Below are 22,804 nucleotides of genomic sequence, written 5' to 3' on the forward strand. Positions count from 1 at the left end.
GATGGACTTTGAAGGGTTAGAATTTACCTGGTTCATCAACCTTCTCAGTTCCTGATGTTTGTTTATGTAGAGAGCCCCACGTCTAACCAAATGAAGTGAAGTGTGAAGAGTGACAGACTCAAGCAGGCACAAACACTCTTCAGGTACCCCTTCCAGGTATTTGTTCTCACATTCAGAGAACATCAGCCTCACTGGCAGCAGACTCCCCCGGAAGATTCCCAGATGCTGATTCTGTGGCCCCGGGGCTATGGACCAGGAATCTGCATTTTTAGCAGTTCCCCTGGTGAAAGCAGACTTTCTGAGCACTGCCATGAGGGATGCTGAGAGCTGAGCTGGATCTGGACTGCCCAAGAGCTGACCGCAGTCCTGCATAAAAACAATATGCTTCGGTCATCTTCCTTTAAGGACGATGAAAGGGATTCTTCTTATTCAAGAGTTTATAAAGAGGATTACAGGAGGAAGTGCTGAGATTGGAACTCACGCTGAGGAATGGATTAGATGTGGATGCTTAGTTGTAGAGGAGAGAAGAAAAACGGCATTCACTGCGCTGTGCTGGTGAGACCCCAGCTTGGGGGTTGCTTGGGGGTGATTCTGAGGGAAAGGGGTCCTCCCAGTACTGTGGTGGGGAGCAGTGGGAGGAACATGCTGTGATTTTACGTTTTACCCTTATGAGAACCAGGGTGCACTCAAGACTTAGAGGTTGCACCATACAGAGAAAACGAATTACTAACAATGTATCAATGCTATCCAACAATACACAGTTTCTTGAAGTTGCCATTGTTGCCTCAAGGCTGGGCAGAAGGTTCCAAGTAAAGCAGGGACTTCAGCATTTTATCTCTTATCTGCTGCCACAGCCACTTTCTCCACCTTTCCTCTTCCAGATCTGCTTCTGGTCCTCGCAGCTGCCAACCCTGTTAGTGACCTCCTTCCCACCTGTGTCTGCTCTTCCCGGTCTGTTTCTTGGCTATGATTTGGCTTAGCACGGTAATATTTCTGACGATTTGCTTCTGCTGCTTTGCCTCTGGACCTCTGAAGTCTTGCTCTATATACTTGCTCCAGCTCAGCACTTCTCTGGGAACCTCCCAACCCAGTGTGACCTGATTGAAGATGCCCAGCCCACTAAGATGCCCCCTCCGCTGACCAAACACGTGAGAAGGTGATATTAACTATAATGCCACTGATGAGGCACTTGGCTAGAAGTGGCCATAGCAATACCTCTTTCCTTTTGCCTGTCCTAGCTTGGTCTTATGTGTTAGATGTCCCGTGCATGCTTGCTAAGTCATGTCAGTCGTGTCCTACTCTTTGTGACCCGATGGACTGTAGCCCACCAGGCTCCTCTGTCCATGGGATTTTTCAGGTGAGAATCCTGGAATGGGTTGCCATTTTCTTCCCCAGGGGATCTTCCCAACTCAGGGATCGAACCCAAGTTTCTTACGTCTCCTGCATTGGCAGGCAGGTTCTTTAAAACTAGTGCCAACTGGGAAGCCCTTGGATATCCCATACTTGTCCCATTTCACATTTGTCATAATCCCTGCTGACTAGTTATAGGACTAGTTAAGGAATGGCAAGTGGGTCTCTTCTCATATACCAATTCTAGTCAGTTGTTAATGAATCAGTTAGTATAGCATTTAAAAGACAGCATCTGATAGCCTAGCTCAGGGGACCATAGCCAGTCAAGTCATGCCTATCTTGGCTGAGGATATGGGTAGAGTCTTACACTTCAAGAGACTGCTATCTTTGGACTAAATGATTTCTTCTTTCCTTTAGGGCTGACAGATTAACTGCAACTGCTTCGTAATATCTCTTTGCATTCCTTTACTGAAACCCCGGTCTTTTAATAAAGAAACTATTTTGAATGCATTAGCATTTTCCATTCATATTTACTATGAAAATATATGCAAAATAGAAACTGCAGGAACTGTGTCTTTTCTCCAAAGAGAATACGCTCCTCAGGTGCCTTTGGCAGAATCCATTTGGCAGTTATAGTTTGGGAACTGGATGTCTTCCGAGCTCTAGGTTGGAAAAGGAGTAAGCTTCTGGGGTGAACGATGTCAGAAAAACTGTCCCCCATTATTTGCAAACCTCTATGGCTGTTTCTTATCTTTCATTATCAAATGTCATAGTTACTAGTCTCTCATAACAAAATGTTGCCTCTGTCTTATGTGAGTGAAAGTTGCTCAGTTGTGTCCAACTCTTTGCAACCCCATAGACTAGCCCAATAGGTTCCTCTGTCCGTGGAATTATCTAGGCAAGAATACTGGAGTGGGTTGCCGTTTCCTTCTCCAGGGGATCTTCCCAACCCAGGGATGGAACTCGGGTCTCCTGCATTGCAGGCAGCTTCTTTTCCATCTGAGACACTTGGAATGTAAACACCCAGGTCATGGGGGTCAGCATACAGAAGTGCAGTCCTTCTTGATGCAAAATTGCAGAATTAGGGCAACTCCACTGCAGAGCATTCCTACCTATACGTGTTCTTTCCTACGAGTATCACCTTCAGACAGGAGCACTGACTCAACTTACCTTGTAATGGAAGAGAAACAACCCGCAGAACAAGCTGTACAGATCTGCAGTGAGCAGGGAGAGGTTGACCGACGTGGCGCTGGTTTTCTTTATGACCACGGGCATGAAGCTGTAGAGACCAAACATGCAGGCGCTAAAGCCGACGTAGAGCAGTCCTGGAGGGAGAGGAAAGACAGGTGATATCACAGCCTCCTCCAGGGCCTCGGTGCCACAGTGGGTGAAGGGGAACAGCGCCCCCCCCTCCATTTCACTCTCACATAGGAGTTTTTCTTTCACTCCATCAACTGATGCTTTTTATTGGGTAATACATAGCTAAAACATAAAATAAGAAGTGAAAACCTTCATGTGGAACAAGAACTATATGCTTCTCACACACATCTGATGTTTCGCCTCTGCTGTGAAGGAGAGTGGCTACAATCAGAAATAGGGTCAAAGCTTCTAAATTCTACTTCCGGTTGTGCTGTAACTACTTTCTTGTACCCACGTCTTTTAGAACTTATTTCACTTCTTTTTATTTGCAACATAGGAACAAAACTATTTGGTACCATGTATTGCTCACAAGAATGAATAACTGCATAATCCTTAAAATGAAACCACTTACATGTCAAAGAGATGTGGACTAAGTCACAGTACTGAACTAAAATCCTAACTGTGTGACCTCGGATAGATCACTTCACACGAACTGTCAATTTCTTCCAGATTTCTGAATCCTGCTTAGCACTACTCCTAAAACCGGAGTCCTATTCCACCATCACTTTTCCTAGCATATGTGGGCTCTCACACATAGGCTCTGCTCTTTTATAAATAGGTAAATGCTTTGCAGGCCATCAAATAATTAAGTTTTGCAAAACAGAAAGATTAAAAAAAATGCTCTTTTACTACATGATTAGTCCTCAAACTCTGAAATTCTCTCTCTCGCTCTAATTATAACTCAATATACAATTGTTAATACTAACCCCATAAGTACATAATTTTGTTCAGTCCAAAACAGAAGATTAGGGCTAAATCGAGGGTTTGGTTCATCATTTCCTTAATGTTGATACAACACAAATGCAGAAAAATTATGCTCATTTCTCTACCTTAAAAGAATAAGGCATAGAATAAGTACAAGTATTACAACTCAGTGGATCTTTGGGCATTTTTATATAATATTAAATAAAAGATCCAAACTATCCAAGGGAACCTTGATGACATGTTTGGTTTAGGCTGTAGGCAGATCACTTTCTTTGAATCCTATGAATTTTGGAAGATTTGGCAGGTACTGGACACCCAGTCCCTTTGACCCTGAAGAACTGGGATCCCTCCAAAGAGAAATTTGGTTTTCCCATATGGAAAGTATTTAGGGTCATGAATTATTATTCTACATGTTTCTGATGTTAAGTTTAACGATAGCCATGTCACGTCCATATAAAAATATTAAGTAAGCAAACTCAGTACAACAGCCCCCTCTAGTGTGGTGGAGATGCCCTAAGAGGAAACTAGAATAATCACTTTTCTATTACTTGTTCAGTAAATTACACAAGTCCTCTTGTGGAAATTCTGTCACAATCATGTCAGATGGCTTTTGACTCTCTGTCTGAAGTTTTAATTCCCTAAAATTGGTCAATTTTCCTATACTTGGGTTTCATGCTATTTATAATTCATTTTCCTTTTAAACAAGTTACTAAAAAGGCAATATTAAATAACCTATGATTAATACATGAAAAGACATAAAAATTAATTCAGTATTCCTTTAAGGAATCTGAGATGAACAGACTAGACTAGGGATAAGATACACCCTTAAATTAATCTACTAAAAGTAATCAAACTTGATTAAAATATAGTCCAGGAACCAGGGCCCCTGCCCCCACCACTTTTTAAAATTTAGATTATGCATGACTGGGTTAGGAAGTTCAACAATCCTATCCTCCCATCACCTGACCTAGTGTTGATATACTGTGAACTCTGACATGTGAGATCTGATGTTGTATATTCAATTATTCAACCATGTATTCACTGCGTATCTACTGTGTTCTAGGAACTCTGCTATGGGCTAGCATGCAATGGAAAAAAAGGATAGACAAGAAACTTAGAACTGATATTAGTGCTAGGAAGCAAGAAAAGGGTTGCTTATGGGGAATTACAGGGGTATTGCTTTTGGAAAGGTGGAAGTGGCATTGACCTTAAATGCTGAAGGACTAGAAGGAGATGGCCAGGGGAAAAATAATTTAGGCAGGGAGACCTACAAATGAAAAGACCCTAGTGGTTTCCAGGAGCTGCAAGAGGCCAGAATATCTGAGCAGGATGAACAGACTGAAGCAGTGATAAGAGAGGAGACTGGAAAATTAGGCAGGGGGTGGATTATGTGGGGCCTTGTAGGTCTTGGAAGGAAGTTGATATCTTATTCTAGTTGTAATGGGAAGCCATTGTGGAATTTGTAGCAGAAGGCTAACTTGTAGTCTGATCTACCCTTCTAAAAGATGGCTTTAGATATGCAAGGAAAAGGACTGAAGGAGTGAAGCTCAGAGGAAACCAGTGAGGAGCACAGGGTCTCCCTCCAGGCAAGAGATGCTGGTGGCTTTTGCTCGGAGTGGCAGTGGCAGTGAAGGGAAGTGGCTGGTTTCTTAAGGTTCAGCATGCCCTGCTGGTAGACTGGATGTGTTGTTGTTGTTTAGTTGCTGAGTTGTGTCTGACTGTTTTGTGACCCCACTGCCAGCCAGGCTCCTCTATCCATGGGATTTCCCAGCAGGAGTGCTGGCACGGGTTGCCGTTTCCTCCTCCAAGGGAACTTCCTGACCCACAGATTGGACCCAAGTCTTCTGCATTGCACTGCATGGTCTTGCAGGCAGACTCTTTCACTGCTGAGCCACTGGAGTAGCCTAAAATCTTTCTACTCGATTTTACAACATTCCAGAGCAGTTGTTCAGAACCACTTGTGTTCTCCCAAGACTTTCCTGGTGGTCCAGACTGGATGCATGTAGTAAGAAAAAGGACAGCATCAGAGACACCCATGGGTTCACGTGGTGGTGGGGGTGTGGTCGCTAAGTTGTGTCCGACTCTTCGCGACCCCATGGACTGTAGCCTGACAGGCTCCTCTGTCCATGGGATTCTCCAGGCAAGAGTAACTAGAGTGGGTTTGCCATCTCCTTCTCCAGGGGATCTTCTTGACCTGGGAATCGAACCTGGGTCTCCTGCATTGTAGGCAGATTCTTTATGAACTGACCTACAAGGGTTCATGTGGATTCTGGCTAACTAGAAACTGATGCTGATTATGACATCATTTACTGAGCTGCAGAGAACTGAGCAGGAGGACCAGGTTTTCAGGGGAAAGAAAAAGCTCCATCTTGAACATGTTCAGTTTGAGACGCTTGTGCATCATCCAGAAAGATTTGTCCGGTAGAGAGTGGATTTATAATTGGTAGCTCAGAGAGAAGAGTGTGACTTTACAAGCAAACTGATGAGCCACGGAGTGGAGGAAAAGAGACTCACAGCAGAGTTCACTCTCCTCGTCAGGCTGCCTTGAGATTCTCCAAGTTTAAACACTTACATGTCCTAAACTTATTCTTTACAAATGCAGAAATCAAATTTAGGGGGATGGGAATAAAATACAAACACCATCACACTTAATCACTTTGCTGGGTCAACCAGCATTTCTGTGTGTGGATAACCAGTCAGCCAAATGAACACAAGATTGAGAGTGGGCATGTTGTGTTGTTGCAATTTGCTGATTTTTTGTTCTCAGATAAAAAATTAACTAGTTAATGGACATTAGTGATACACCCGGAGAAGGCAATGGCACCCCACTCCAGTACTCTTGCCTGGAAAATCCCATGGATGGAGGAGCCTGGTAGGCTGCAGTCCATGGGGTCGCGAAGAGCGACTTCACTTTTACTTTGTACTTTCATGCATTGGAGAAGGAAATGGCAACCCACTCCAGTGTTCTTGCCTGGAGAATCCCAGAGACAGGAGAGCCTGGTGGACTGCTGTCTGTGGGGTCACACAGAGTCGGACATGACTGAAGTGACTTAGCAGCAGCAGCAGCAGCGATACATCCGAAGGCCCAACTTGCTGTCCTTATGGGATTTTTCAAGCACTCGATCAACAGGATCAAACAAACTGAATTACTTCTGACTGATAAACATGGTGGGTACAATAACTATATTTTCAGACAAAGTATATGTATGATCGTTTCTTTTCGGAAATGTTTTCTCTCTCACTAAAGACAGGATTTGGTAACTCCTGTCCTCATATGCTAAAGAGATTTAAGCTAGAGAAACTGGGAAGAATACCATCAGCTAAGACTAAGTACTTGCTATGTGTCATGTACTTTATGTACATTAATCTCCACAACAGAATAACACCATTGCTATTGTTATCCTCTTTACACACATGAGGAAATAGGCTCATAGAATGTATTGGTTAATAAACACAGTCCACAGCAGGTTCAACAGAGGAAATACAATATGGGGTACAAGTTATAAAGGAGTTTGAATGGGCAATGGGGAAAGATGGATGGTAAGACAACCCAGACATTAGCAATGGCAGTAAATTATTCATATCCCTGGGGCCAGAGAGGTCCAGGGAGGAGGCCATGTTATCAGAGGTCAGAAGTCAGGGAGGCGGAGCAAAGGTGTAATCAGAGGACACTCGGCCACTGCTAGAGACTTGACCTGAAACAGGGAGACACATCCTGGTCTCTTGCTTCCTCCCACCCTCCAGTCTCCTTCTACTGCCTCCCAGGGGCCAATCTAGCTGAAGTCAATTAACATGCCAGCCTGGGAGGCATTGTTTGCCAGGGTCAGTCTCTGCACTGCAGAGCAGAGAAAGGGTAAGATAGGCAAAAGACAAGCTTCTAGAGGCCGAGTAGCTCACCTTCAGGTCACTCAGGCTGCCTGACTTTAAATTCTGAGTGCATACCACTAACCTATATTGTTTAATTATTATGAAGAGAAATAGGACTTGGATGAAGCATTCTATTTGGCTGTAATGAGCATATCATTTTATATGGGATATATACACAATGCATTGTAATGCATGATATATCATGTGATGGGGGATATATGTGTTTATTTGTAATGGATATTGTATATACATATGTATAGTATATGTCTGGGTTTGCTGCATATATTTTATCTCATCATTTTCTTTGGGATCGCACTGGTATTCTTTCACTTTCCTTTGACAAGACTAGATTTTTAAAATATCATTTTTTAATTCTTAAAAATAAAGGCGAGGTAAGATGATGTCAGGACATATGTACTAAGATGCCAAGCTTGGGGGCGGGCTCAGAGGGTGCAATTAGTCCCACCACAGGCAGCCACGAGCCCAGTGAAGCGCCTTAGTTCCCCAGCTCCAGTTCGGCATTAGCAAAAAGAAAGGCTATACTATTCTTAATGATATGTAAGGTTTTTTTCTGCTTTGTGGTCCCATTACTGCATCTTCAGGGAAAGGTCAAATCTCTTGTTTTGGCCTCCAGGACAAAATCAAAGCCAAAGCAATCTTTGCCCATGGCAAGAAAAGTGAAGCCCCAGGGGCTTCCCTCATAGCTCAGTCGGTAAAGAATCTGCCTGCAATGCAGTAATCTGCCTGCAGTGCAGGAGACCTAGGTTCAATTCCTGGGTCTGGAAGATCCCCTGGAGAAGGATATGACAACCCACTCCAGTATTCTTGCTTGGAGAATCCCATGGACAGAGGAGTCAGGCAGGCTACAGTCCATGGGGTCGCAAGAGTTAGACATGACTTAGCAACTAAATCACCACCACCAGCACACCACAAATCAGTACTAGGTGACCTGCCTCTCATGTTTCCTTCCTTTGACAATGGACTTGCATATCAGCTAACACTTGTCCTTCAATACAATGGCAAATGGGATAAAGGGAATGCTTAAGCTAGTTATTAGATTTCACACACGCCTGCTCACTGAGACCATGTTAGTCCTATAAGGTCCTACATTTCACTTGAGTTTCCTGATTACATAACCAGCCCCAGTCTTTCTGTTCAGTAGAGTAAAATTAGGAAATAAAAACAAACAGCATCAAAGGTTGTTATCTTCTTGCTTTTAATTACTCTTTGTATCTTGCAATTGGTCAATGTTATTAGAAAATATCAGAAGCTGTTAAAAAATGCTTTCCGAATCCAGAAAATATAAAACATGTTTATTATCCCATTTGATCCATAGAACAAAAAATGTTTTTACTTTGGTAAAATGGCAACCACAGGAGCTGTGCAAGAGACTGTGATGGGATCACTGGTGGGAGATAAAGAGAGTCTTGGCTCTTGGTCTGTCAACTACAGCACACGGATCAGAGCTCAGCATTCTAGGGTGACTTCCTACAGCATGTGGGCAGGCCTTGATGGGAGCTCCATCCCCCTGGGTGTCTCCCTGCCTCCAGGGCCCACGAGTTGCAGTAGCCGCTATGCCATCTCCTGGTTTCCCAGAAAGAAATGTCAAAGCTAAGCCTAAGCCCCGTGCCCTTTCTCCACTGTTTTCCCTTTTGTCTACATTTTTGTAAGTTGAGAGACAGCAAGACAAGCCTGTCTCCTTGGCTTGTCATTCATTCATCCACTCATTTAAAAAACACTTCTTCATTAAATTTTATGTGCCTAGAACTGAGCTAAGTCACTAGAAGCTTATAGTAGGTTGGGATGAGGTAGGAGGACAAAGATGACCCTTCTCCACGCTTCAGAAAGAAAAGATGAATATTTGGTTCCTTTTCTAGACCATTTGAGACTCATTTCCAATCAGGAAAATTAAATAAATGGCTTTATAATGTGTTCCTTTTGCACGGCCCTTCATCATCTTGGACCACAGGGAATTGACATTTTCATAGCAATACGAGGGTTCAGTGTGCTCTGATGACACATTTAACTAACACTGAATTATAACAGAGCCTTGGTGGACATGCACATGACATCTGCATAATTGGAGGACAAATTATTTTTTATTAGTGCTACTGCTATTAATATAAAATTAATTTATACTCATGGACCACTGCATGTGAAGTGTTACCAAGCACAGCTAACATTCTGGCTCTGAGGCTCACAGAGGCCATGAGGCTGTAACCTGCAGCTGGCTTCCCTTCTCAGCTGCCTTCCTCTCCTCCCTACAATCCCTTGTCTTTATTGACTTTCATTTAATTGTGTCATTTTACAGCAAAACTCGAGAGAAATTAAACGGCCGGACTGTGACAGACACAAGGGCTGGGGAGCGCGTGAAGTCACTAGAGAGAACCCCAGGGGAGTGGGGCAGAGTTCTCCAGTGCCTGCTGTGTCTTCAGAGGGAATCTGTCAGCAGCAAGTCAACCCTGGACGCTTCAGGGTCCAGGTAAATGGTGCAGGGAGCTTTATGTCTCTGTTGTCCTTGTTCAGAGAAGCAGAATTTGACCGGAGCCATTCCCTTGTAGCTCAGTCCGTAAAGCATCTGCCTATAATGCAGGAGACCTGAGTTTGTATTCCTGGGTTAGGAAGATCCCCTGGAGAAGGAAATGGCAACCCACTCCAGTACTCTTGCCTGGAAAATCCCATGGACGGAGGAGCCTGGTGGGCTGCAGTCCATGGGGTTGCAAAGAGTCGGACATGACTGAGCGACTTCACTTTCCCTTTTCACTTTCATGCATTAGAGAAGGAAATGGCAACCCACTCCAGCGTTCTTGCCTGGAGAATCCCAGGGACGGGGGAGCCTGGTGGGCTGCCGTCCATGGGGTCGCACAGAGTCGGACACGACTGAAGTGACTTAGCAGCAGCAGCAGCCAGTGTTCTTGCCTGGAGAATCCCCAAGGACAGAGGAGACTGGCGGGCTTCAGTCCATGGGGTTGTAAGAGTCGGACACAACTTCGCAACTAAACCACCACCACCACCACCATTAGTTCTATGAAAGAGCATGTAAGCTGGGGATGGCTCAAACAGTCCGCTTCGGAGTGGCGAACCACTTGTATTTTCACTTTCCATTTGCATTCATCGGGCACGCATTTTCCAAGCACCCTCATAAGCCAACCTCCATGCTCAGTGCTGGAACCCAAGTGTCTTGGTATAGACACTGAGGGGAGGTTTCAGGGCTCCCTCCCTGACCTCTGAGGGTGGGAAATGTCAGTCTCTTCCAAGGCTTGCTGAGTGATCATTATCAGAGCATCACCTAGGATCTTAACTCCTTGTCCTATTTTTTTTTTTTTTTAAGAGAAAAGTGACTTTTGAAATAGGTGGCGCATAGCTGCCCTGGATGACTGTGAAGTGGCTCAAAGCATGTCTGGTATTTTCCACTGAGTCCATTTGGAGATCAATTAACCGTGTCTTTTGAGCAAACTGCTCCCTTCTGAAAAGGTTTTTATGGGTTCAGAATGTCCATTACATTGTTTCCTTTTGTGCCTTTTTGTTAAGTTCAGCTTTTTTTTTTTTTTTTTCCCTTTAGTAAAGTGTCACTTTTTAATGATCACATCAGTTTTGTGTTTCTCAGCTAGAGCAAATTGCTGTCATTTGTGTCCCACCAGCACCTCGGGGCATTTTTCTTTCTGGTTGGTCTTTAACCTAAAAACACACTTCTGTGCCTACACTAATGGCATCTTGACGATGATAATGGGCAGAGGCTCAATTAAGAAACATTATGAATCATACAGTTCAGTCTCCTCTAGTGGGTGAGAGTCCCCAGAGTGACAAGGGGGGTTTCATTTTCTCTTGTCCCCTGCAGTCTAAGTCCTCTCCCGGTTGGTGCCTCACCGCCACCCCAGTCACTCTCCAAAGGTTATTTTCCTGGTTTACTAAAAGCAGCATCTCAGGTGAGCAAACCCCTTACCTATTTGCCAGTCCCAGGGCACCTTCAATAGCTCCTTGTGCTCCATTATAGCTCTGTGGATTGAAAGAAAGCAGAGCTGATGAGCATTGTGGCCTACTTTTTTTCTTGTTGTTGTTCACTAACCAGATTTATACAAATCGTGAAGCAACCAGTTGAATTCCAAGAATAACTCTGGATCACACAGAGGCTAGTTTCATTAGGTAGCTCAGCCCAAGATTGGTTCCCGCAGACCCACCACCGTCCTTCTCACCCAGTGTGCCTCTAGCTTTCACTTCTCGCTCAGATGCTTTCTCAAAATCACACGGCAAGGTTGGAAAATTTCTGGGTTTGCAGGTTTAATCTGTTTTCTGATTGAGCACTCCCCAGGGCAGTGTTTCTCAAACTTAAATGTACAAAAATACCACCTGGAGAGGATGTTACAAAAAGTTTCCTGGGGACTTCCCTGGGGGTCCAGTGGTTAAGAATCTGCCCTGTAATGTAAGGGAGGCAAGTTCGATCCCTGGCCTGGGAATTAAGATCCCACACACAACTAAGCCCATGCGCCACAATGAAGACCCAATGCAGCCAAAATTAAAATAAATAATAAACCCCAAAAAATGTCTGAAAAATAAAAAAACAGTTCCTGGGCCCCATCCCTCCAGAGGCTGATTCAGTAGATCAGAGTAGGGCCCTTGGATGTGCATTTCTGACAAGTTCTCATGTGGTGCTAGGACTGCTGGTCAGAGAATGAGACTCTGAGAACCACTGTTCTGAAAGGACCAGGAGGGGAGGGTGGTGCCCTCCACCTGGGTCACTTTGGTTTTATTGCACCCTTAACGTAACCTATTTGCCAAGCACACTCATACGCCTCTTCCACGATTTTGGCAGCAGTGTGTCTGAAGGGCTCCATCAGCTCCAATGGTCTATAACTGAAGCAAGTGAGTGCTAGATCTCCAAAGATACTTTTTTTTGGATTCAAGAATAATAATCCATAAAATGAGCCACCCATCTACAAAATGTTGGTTATGAACAGTTGAACTAGGCAATTTCTTTTCCTCTTATGAAGCTGAAGTGCCAAATTTAGAAACTTTAAAATTTAGAAAGCCATCATGCTTTCAAAATGAGTCCCAAATAAATCTGTCTTAGAGAGTCTTCCCATCTCCTGGCCCTGTTTGCTATGGAGTTCCCCACCTGTATCTCAGGACACCAAAATTTGGAGAATTCTTGGAAAGAGCCTATTTGCAAAACAGATTTAAAGTGATGCCAAAATAGCCTCCTTAAATAGTTTCAGACACAGATGCAATGACAAAGAACCTGCTTGTAGAAAGTGATGTGGTGAAAATCAGAATTACTCACTTTGCAGATAGGATTTGCTGAAATTTGACAGAAGGATATATTATGCTTCTTTATCTCTTACCTGAAGCTAAAATACATGGCCTTTATTGATGAAAAATTAGGCTTTGCTTGATACTTATTCCATAGCAACTTCTGAGCCCTAGTCAATGATGACATATATACTCCAATGCCAGAATTACTGAAAACTTGTTGTTTCTGACTTTTTGATGTTTAGTGAATGCCTATGTTATATCTTGACCCATTTAAGGAAAATGGAAACACTAAGTTTCTAGTTTCTAAGAGATGAATTTTTGTTGTTGCTGGTGTTTTTTTTTTTTTTTGGCTGAGCCACAAGGCTTGAGGGATCTTAATTCCCCAACCAGATACTGAACACCGGCCATGGCAGTAGAAGTCCTAACTACTGGACTGCCAGGAAGTTCCCTGAGAAATGAATTTGAAATGTGGTTCACTTGTGAAAACCCATGGGCAATAAAAGAAATTATAAAAGGACAAATTTAAACTCTAAGTTTTCTAAGTTGTGGTTACTAGTAAAAGACTAGTATACTAGTTGTCACTAGTAAACAGAATGCCCCTTTTTGGAAGTGCATCAAATCATGGCATTTACACTTGGTTTTCCTATTTCTCTAAGTATTAATGAAACCTCATTGGCTGGTTTGGGAGAATCAATGTACTTTTAATGCTTTCTTATAAGTTATTTTCAAAGTCCATTACATAAATCCATTAGAAATTCATTTAGTTTGGAAGAAATTTATTAATAAAGATACTGAGTTTTCAGATTTCATGTAGGAGGTTTGTAACAGGTTTCTAGCTCTGATTTTTAGAAAATAAAGTGAACAGCCATAACGTAAATGAAAAATATTTTAAAACTAAACTTTAAGCGTATCAACTGCCTAAATTTCTTGTTATTTTTTACTCACAACTGAATTCCACTGAAAAATGCCCCGAAGAGTCCAATCATTCCCAGGAATTCCACTCGGCTCAGAGTTCGGATGATGTATTCTTCCCAGACGTTAGAGATACCATACAGTGTGGCTCCTCCTAAGACCAGGAGATCCCCCACCAGCTTATTTTCCCCTAGGAACAGAAGAAGAAAAAGGAAGCTTTATTAAAATTTTACTAACAAGAATTTGGCCCCAGCAAAATCAGCTTCCTGGGCTTATTCTGAGGCTTCCCTGGTGGCTTAGACTGTAAAGAATCTGCCTGCAATGAGGGAGACCCGGGTTTGATCCCAGGGTTGGGAGGATCCCCTGGAGAAGGAAATAGCTACCCACTCCAGTATTCTTGCCTGGAGAATTCATGGACAGAGGAGACTGGCCGTCCCAAAAGAGTCAGACACTATTGAGGAACTAACACACATGATTAGTCTATTCTGACATTTTTATAGAAGTTCTTTATTTTGCCTATTGAAAGTCTGTTTATGTGTGCTTCAGATATGTTGTGATGTAAAAAGGTTGTTCTGTCTACCCAATAAGAAGTCTTCCCTAGCTAAGAAAGGGACTAGTTTCTTCTGGATTGTACTGTCTCTGAAGAGTCCCATGTCTTCTGTCCATGGGTTGAAAAGTTCATAGTCTGAAATGGACTATGGGTTGAAATTTTCAACTCCCCTAAAGTAAGCAACAGAAGAGTGAAAATATATGTAATTGATTATCACATCAATATTTTTCTTCTTTCATAAAAAGTATCTATTTGTTCTAAATTCAGCTTTGGCTAGTTTTGGTTTATGTCCAATCTCTCATAAATTATGTACCCAACTATTTTCTATAATTAGGCCAACTCTTTCTACTCCAGGAAGTGTGAAGCCAGGGAAGGAGAGTGGGAATCAGCAGCTGGAGGCCTCATAGGAAGCTTGTACCCAAGTGGTCTCCAACTCTGATCTGTGTAGTCAGCTCATGGGCACTCAGTAGATGTGAAGTTCTGGGGCAGAAGAGGTGCAAGCTGGGGAGGGGACTCTGTCCAGCGAGATTCTAAGGGAGAGACTCACCCTAGAGTAGCCTTGCATTTCCAGCTCAGCTGGAACAATCTAAAACTGCAGAACCAGATTATCTCTGTATAGCTGGGAGCACCGCGTACTCTCCACCAAGAGGTTTCACATAAAAGAATTTGGGTGGGGTTTGGGGAGAGATCTCAAGCCTCTGTGGTCACCTCCAGGGATATTGACTCCAGTTAGTGTCACTTTTTCTAAGACAAGTTCCATTCCTAGTAAGGATCAGAGAGAGAGAAGATAGTCTGAAAGGCTAAGAGTTTGCTGGGGTCCCTCTCAAGGGGATGGAGCTGAGAGTCTGGATCAGCAAGGGCTGGCAGCCCTCACTGGGCTCCTGGAGAGCAGATGACCCAAGAACATGATGAAGTTCCAAGGAACCTCAGGGCTGTGTCCTGGGTGTGTCTTCTGGGGAAATTAATGTTGCCATTCTAGAGTAACCTGATTAATCTCTTTTTTAATTTAATTTTTATTTTTTTAACATCCAAAACATTTTGTACTGGGGTAAAGCTGATTAACAATGTTGTGATAGATGTGGTATACACACACACACACACACACACACATACACACATATACACACACATACACACACAATGGAATATTACTCAGCCATTAAAAAGAATGAAATAAGGCCATTTGCAGCAACACTGATAGACCTAGAGACTGTTAACTGAGTGGAGTAAGTCAGACAGAGGATAAATATCATATGACATCCCTTATATGTGGAATCTAAAAATAAATGATACAAATGAACTTACAAAACTGAATAATCCTTTTTACGTGTCAACTAGAAAATCATGACAGAACTCATAATTTTAAGGAGTTCATTTGAGGAATAACTGATAAAATAAAAAGCATCCATTACTAAGATTATAAAATTATAATGAACATGATTCAGTCACTGTTCAATAAGGAGTCATTTCAGAATCTTGTGGTGACATGGGGCCATTACTATGAATCTCAATTATTGTTGTATTAGTGAAGTGTGGAAATGCTGCTTGATAGAATTCTTGGTTAATGAAATTAACTTTATATGAATGGATTCAGGAAAGTTAAATTATAATGAAATATTTTAATAGAAATTAGAGAAACATCAGTCCAGCTTTTAAAAGTCTTAAAATGAGGCTGCACTGTTTCAATGAATAGTCCCACCAACCTTTTTCAAACTCCACATTTGTTTCATTATGGTCTATTCTGTTAAGCCTTTGACTATGTGGCATCTACTCCCCAGTACTTTGAATTTTTCACAGTCATAATTTTTGTTAATAATGATACAACATTGTGTAACTGCAAGTTCAGAAGTATTTCCTAAGTTACTGGGGACAAAATGATTAAATACTATTTATTAAAATTTTACCAGTAAATGTATTTATCAGTTTATAAATCATTTGACAGTAGATACTTACACATAGAGCATGTGTGAAATTTTAGATGATTAAATATAATTGAACTAACCAGGACATGATTTTATCTAACCATATCATAAATGAAGTGTTTGATATAATACAATTTGTAGTTAGCTGGAAATTATAACATGCCCTATTAATGCAATAGACATTTGACATGGTTGAGTCAGTTTTTCTGAATGTTCACAGGGAAAATTATATCCAGCAAATGTGTCATTTCTGTGTGGGTGAAACCACAATGAGTGATAATGTTTTGCAGATTTGGGGTAAACGGACACATTCGAAATTATAAGTCCATTCAAGCCCATGCCTTCTTTGTCTCTTCTGAATTTCACACTCGTGTACCTGTGTGAGTACCAGGGTAAGCTCTGGGCGTTGGTGATGGACAGGGAAGCCTGGCGTACTGCAGTCCATGGGGACGCAATGAGTCAGACATGACTGAACTGAACTGAACTGTACCTGTGTGTGGCCCTCACTGCATTTTGCTTCACGTCTGTTATCTGTTACCTTGCATGTCTTCCCTTCTCCCTGTTTTCTTCCACAATAGGGTTGAAGGGTCTACTGTGACTTACTTGGTTTTATATTCTGTGTGGGCCCTAGCACAGATTCTGGCTCATTGTAAGTTCTCAATAAATGCTTCAATGAGTTGAGCTGACAAAAAAGGTCTTTCTTTTTCAGTCCTGTGGTAAAGACGTTGAGTGGCGACATCTTTCAGTTCAGGTAGACATGGATTCTAATTGTATCTCTATCACTTAACACTTGTTGAACATGGGCAAGCTATAGAGTCTTTCTGACTTGAGTTTCCTTATTTGAAAATAAGGTTATGGTGAGGATACTGTAAAATAATGTCAATAAAATTTTAAAATGCAAAATAATGTAAAATGCCTAGTATATTGGCACTTATTAAGTGTTCATTAAATGGTGGTCAAAAAGAGTGAATCAATCATTCTCTTTGAATCACCACCTGTCAGTTCGGCTTGGCCATTTCTCATTTTGGATTGCTTCTTGGTTCTAAACAACCTAGTCATAATTGCTTTGCAAGAATTTGTTTTCCTTATTAAAGTTTTCATTAAGTACTAGGAATACTAGTTTTGGAGGGATACTTGTGTCTGTGTAGTAGAAAGAGAAGAGGGAATGTTATTTAAAATCACCACTTACCATTAGTTAAAGAATAAGTGGTGAATTAAGCCCAGGTTTGTATGCATGAGACAAGTGCTCGGACCTGGTGCACTGGGAAGACCCAGAGGGATCGGGTAGAGAGGGAGGTGGGAGGGGGGATCGGGATGGGGAATACATGTAAATCCATGGCTAATTCATGTCAATGTATGACAAAATCCACTACAATACTGTAAAGTAATTAGCCTCCAACTAATAAAAATAAATGAAAAAAAAAAGAATAAGTGGTGAATTATAGATAGCATCACTGTCACAATGGATATGAATTTGAGCAAACTCCAGGAGACTGTGGAGGACAGAAGAGCCCGGCGCGCTGTAGTCCATGGGGTGGCAGAGTTGGACATGACTTAACGACTGAACAACAATATAGTATTCTAGAGTGTTGAAAGACTACTAATGAAATTTATGAAAATGAAGGCATCTCACTAAACATTTTTGAGTTTTAAATGGAACCAACTGCTTTGTTTCTCTGAGACTCACTTGGCTTTAGCACAGAAAGTCCTACCTCTGGGAAACACTTCCATTCTGGACAACCTGGGACAGTCATTCATCCTAATTTACTACAATTGAACAATAGTACAATTGAACAATTTTTTACAAGAGTCACAATAATGGAAAAATAAGTATTAAGTGGTGTAGCAGAAAGATCTCACATCCTACGACACAATTTTGTAGTGGTGTGCCCTTACACAAGTTTCTTATCTTCCCTGAGTTGTGATTTCTTCAACTGCAAAAGTGAGAATAAAAATACTTTCTTTGCCTAATTAAGAGGATAAAATGAGATGATGCATAGGAAAGTACTTGGCACCAATAAAACTATCACCTTCTAAAATTATGATTAATTATCTAATTCCTTGAAAATATTTTTTCTCTTTTGAAATAAATATAAAGTTATATCTGGTAACAAAGAAAAGTATCATTATGTTATCTAACATCTTTGATAAGTGAACTATAAGATGCAATATAAATGTATTGTGATAGAAAGGAGATATTTTGAAGAGTAAGAAATAATTTTATCATAAGGATCTATTTTAATTGAGTTTTAATCTTAAACCTATTATTTTCTAACCTTCTCTTTTATTATATATTCATACGTTTTCCAAGGAAAGTAGAAATATTATGGAGAAACCTCTTTGGCCTTATTACTAAATCATTTTTACACCCTCCAACATCTATTCTCAAGAGCCGCTTTCTCACATGTCTTTCCTGCGGGTAACAGTAAATGCAGAGCTGGTCTCTTAGAGGAGGCTTGTGAGGCTAGAGGAAGGTGGCAAAGAATGAATGCACATACTAGGCCCCCTGAGGTTCACTGACAAACTTGGAAAAGACATCTCCTTTGAGTTCACCCTGGGAGCACTTGTGGCAGATGATCAGTTGTTCCCAAGACAAGCATAGAACTGGAATGTGTTTTTGTTTCTGTCCAACTTTGTAGACCATTCCACAGGCTCCAAGGCAGTCTACATGGCCAATATCAAGAGTTCTACTGTATAGTACATAGACCTCTGCTCAGGGTTATGTGTCAGCCTGGATGGGAGGGGGGTTTGGGGGAGAATGGATACATGTTATATGTATGGCCGAGTCCCTTTGCTGTGCGCCAGAAATTATTACAACATTGTTCATTGATTATATCCCAATACAAAATTGAAGGTTTAAAAAACAAAATAAAAAGGTAACAGATCAAGTCAAGAAAAAAAGTCCTTGAGGACAGAATTTTAAAAATCCCAAGCTAAGGAGAACCATGGACTAGCAATATAAAAAGGACTAAGTCAGTCATCCTCTTTTTTTGCAAAAAGCTATTGAAAGAGTGATGACAATTTATATTGAGTTGAATGCCTGATTCAAGTTCTGGTGAGTGCTTGAAGGATTTTACAAAAGTTCTGGCCCTGCAAATTAATGCAATTTAACCAGCTCTTACAGTTAGGGTAATCAATGGAACATTTTTGATAATGATGCACACAAGGCTTACATTGTCTTCAAAACCAGTGTGTTATTTTCTCTTTTCAGAATATTTCATATGATAGCTTAAATTACTGCCTAATTCAATATTTTTAGAGACATGAGATGTGTCCAATCATTGTTTTATAAAATGAGCCCTTGGATCCTAAATTTGGGCTGCCCTCAGGACATCATGCTGTATACTTGGGCACCATTACGTGAGCATGGGAGGTATTCAACAATGATAAAATTCAATTTTCTTAAAACTGGCCCTTCATATGTTACAACAGGAATGAAGCTATAGGCTTTAAACAGTCACACCAACAGATAAAACACGGCTCCCGCATGTTTCATTCCTTTAAAAAATGACCACTTTAGAAAGACTCCCAAATGGACTTACTTTCTTTTTCTTAAATAGTACTAGTACTCCTTTTCTAACACTTCACTTGAAAAAAAAAAACTTTTTTTTTACAGGATTAGTGAATACAACCTAGTGAAATCAAGTCAGTTTAACATTCCTGGCATAAATGCTTAGATTTGTCATGACAATTGTCTTCCTTGACTATGATGCAAAATGATGGCCAGGGTGAATGGGGAGGTTCAGCAGAGCAACATTTTCATAAATAAGAGCACCTGCTGCTTAGTCTGTGCTTACCCAGTTCAAGCAAAGCTGAGAAAGGGTAATTCAATTGTGACTTTATGACAACTAGCCACACACGTTGTATCAGACAAAAATACTATTTCATTGGTTCAAAGAGATGCTCTACATTGGGATCATGATGGGAATAGAGCAAGAACTAGCCTTTTCATGTAATACCTATCAATTCCCATGGAACACTATTTCACAGAACAGAATCTGGGAAGAGGTGGTGCATGTGTTTTTAGCACATGCTAAAAACATGTGGTGGGGGCTGACGACGCCGTGTAAGCAGCATTTGGAAGGCATAGAGACTGTCTCTTTTGGTCTGTGTTATACCTTCAGCTCCCAGCAAGGCGGGAGAGGGAAGGAAGCCTGTTCTAATCTCAGCTATGTGACCTCGGAGAGCTTGCTTGGCTTCACTGTGTCTTGGCATTTTTTGTGTGTAAAATACAGGGCTGCCAGACAAGGTCCCTTTCAGCCAAAAAATTCTATGGTGCAACTTAAAAACATAAATGATGTTCATTTCAGGTATTTCCTATGACTGAATCTCAGAGAGAAATGCCCCAATTTTAACTTTTTATCCTTAATTCCCTCGAGGAAAAGGCAATTTCAAACCGAGCTACACTCTTTATCCTGTTCCTGATGCTGACAAAGAACATTGTTTTTTTTTGTTTTCCTGCCCCCTGAAACTTTCTGTAGCTTGAGGATCTGGGGTATCTTTTAAAGAACTACACTGCTTTAAAAGTGATTGTCTAGAAAGCATTCTGGATCAGTGTTCCCCAGAAGATCATAGCATTTTGATGAGTAAACGTTGAAGCTTACCATGTAGGTCTACAAGGTAATTACCTGTGAAAGTGAAAGTGTTAGTCACTCAGTCGTGTCAGCTCTTTGCGAGTCCGTGGACAGTACCTCGCCAGGCTCCTCTGTCCATGGAAATCTCCAGGCAAGAATACTGGAGTGGGTAGCCCTTCTCCAGGGGATCTTCCCAACCCAGGGATCGAACCCAGGTGTCCTGTGTTGCAGGCAGATTCTTTACTGTCTGAGCCACAGGGACTGCTACCCAAAGCCCTCCCCTCAAACAAACCAACCAACAAAAAAGATTCATGAGGACACTGAACTTGACTCTCCCTCATAAAAACATCGAGTATTCCTAATCTAGTCTTCAAAGTTTAAGTAACCATGTGTAGGCCGATATGACTAGCTTCACCCAGTAATTGGAAAGCTCAGTCTTCCTCTGACTTGGGGGAGAAGGCATAGGCAGGTGGGGGGTGCGGGTGGTCCTGATGGCTCAGGAATGGCCTGACCCACTGAAACTGTCTCTAACGGCTGGTCTGGGGCAGGCAGTTTTGGCCTCCAGCACATGCTCCAAGTGGGTCATGACTCCCAGCTTTAAATACAGTCTGAATGTTTCTGAATCCCTGTAGAATGGGCATGAAAGCTGTGTTTTGCTTCCTTTGTTCACTCAGGAAACATATCCGAAGCACCTCCTATGTGCCACTCTCCTGGGTGTAAGGGAACAAACACGAATTTGTTCCTGGTTCCTGGTTCGCACCACGAGCCACAAACGTCCCACGTCTTGCCCTGGGCTCCCCGACAGAGGCAAGTAACCCGGCGGACTGGAGACTCACCTGCTCCCTGGTGCCTGCCCACGAGCACGTCGGCGCCCGCCATGCAGCCCATCCCCAGGATGCAGACAACGATGCCGATGAAATGCACAGCCTTGTACCGGATCAGCAGGAAGAACCAGGAGAGCAAGATCACCACCGGGATCACAAAGCAGTCCAGGAGCTATGGCAGGGAAGGAGGGAAACAACAGTCGGGAGTTCAGAGGGAAGCTTTCCATATGATGGAAATGGTCGGAAAAATGACTTCTCTCTGCAGAGAGGACATTTCCCCTGAAGCTGAGTTTTGGGGAAGACCCAGAAGTGATGCAATTAAAACAGACTCTGAAACAAATGACATGAACTTTACTTAAACCCAAGCCTTGAAGAAAAGGGGAGAAGGCGAATCAATAAGACAAGCTGGTGGTGAAGATTCTCCTGCCCCTGTGGTGTCAGGGCAGCTCAGCTTTCATCTTCCTCAGCACCCAGGCTGACTCCACAGAGACACTCAGATGTGGAGAGAACAGACAGAGCCATTTTAGATGGTCCCAGAACTCTGGAAGCAGATGTGGGAATGGGAGGTGAAGGGGCAGTGGTCTTATACTAGTCTATAAATTATTAGGATCTAGACAGAAGTTGAACTTAATTTCTCCTGGAGCTTTCTCCCCACTACCAATAAAAATTACTTTAATCTGTTTTAACCTGTCATTCTTTATAGGAAAAGAAACCTAAATATAAATACAAATATTAGTCTCAAAACTTTACAAATACTTAAAAAAGGTAAAAAAGGAGAGAGAGAAAAGAAAGAGCAGAGTATTAAGAAATCTTTGATTTCATTTCTTATATATTTTGCACAAATAGTGAGATTCCATCTGACAAGGAAGCCCTAAGAGATGGAGGACAGTTTGTCCCTGATCATGTAGTAAGAGAACCTGATGAAATGAGAAGACCCCTGTGTCGGGAGCCAAAAGACTTAAATTTGAGTACTAAATCCTTACCTAGAGCAGTATGACCTTGGACAAACCACAAACTCAGGGAGCCTCAATTTCCTGTTAGTATAAATGAAGACTATCTCTAAAGATCATTGTGAAGTTTGAAAATAACCCATGTGAAACCATTTTATCAATTCTGAGGGCCCCAATTCCAGTCTATGCCCTGCTTCCAAACACACTGCTCTGGACTCCACAGAACTGGTTGTCTACACCACCTGGTAAGATGCAGTGACCTCTGGACCTGCCTCTCAGAGGCAGGGTCTCCATTAGACTCATGGATGGCCCCCAGGACTCCAGACTCCATGGACTAAACAAGAAAAACGAGGAACTGGTGATCTGGTCCCACGGCCCAGTACAGCTCCTCTGCTAGAATCCTAAACAGGTCACCCTACCACCCAGTAGCCAGATCCAGGGCAGTGGTCACTAATACCCCTTCCCTTTTACTGTCTACATC

General features: G+C 42.1%; 1 protein-coding gene across 1 annotated transcript in view; it reads right to left on the bottom strand.

Moving 5' to 3' along the window:
* The window catches only part of SLC35F1 (solute carrier family 35 member F1), a 416,463-nt gene that overhangs the window by 34,140 nt on the left and 359,519 nt on the right, over positions 1 to 22,804 (bottom strand). The window contains exons 4-7 of the mRNA XM_043439006.1: positions 21,386 to 21,545; positions 13,537 to 13,693; positions 11,285 to 11,337; positions 2,521 to 2,675 (exon numbers count right to left, since the gene is read on the bottom strand). Coding sequence (XP_043294941.1) covers positions 2,521 to 2,675; positions 11,285 to 11,337; positions 13,537 to 13,693; positions 21,386 to 21,545 — 525 coding nt within the window. The remainder of the gene's footprint in view (positions 1 to 2,520; positions 2,676 to 11,284; positions 11,338 to 13,536; positions 13,694 to 21,385; positions 21,546 to 22,804) is intronic.

Source organism: Cervus canadensis, chromosome 20 (genome assembly GCF_019320065.1).
Source record: "Cervus canadensis isolate Bull #8, Minnesota chromosome 20, ASM1932006v1, whole genome shotgun sequence".
Lineage (NCBI taxonomy): Eukaryota > Metazoa > Chordata > Mammalia > Artiodactyla > Cervidae > Cervus > Cervus canadensis.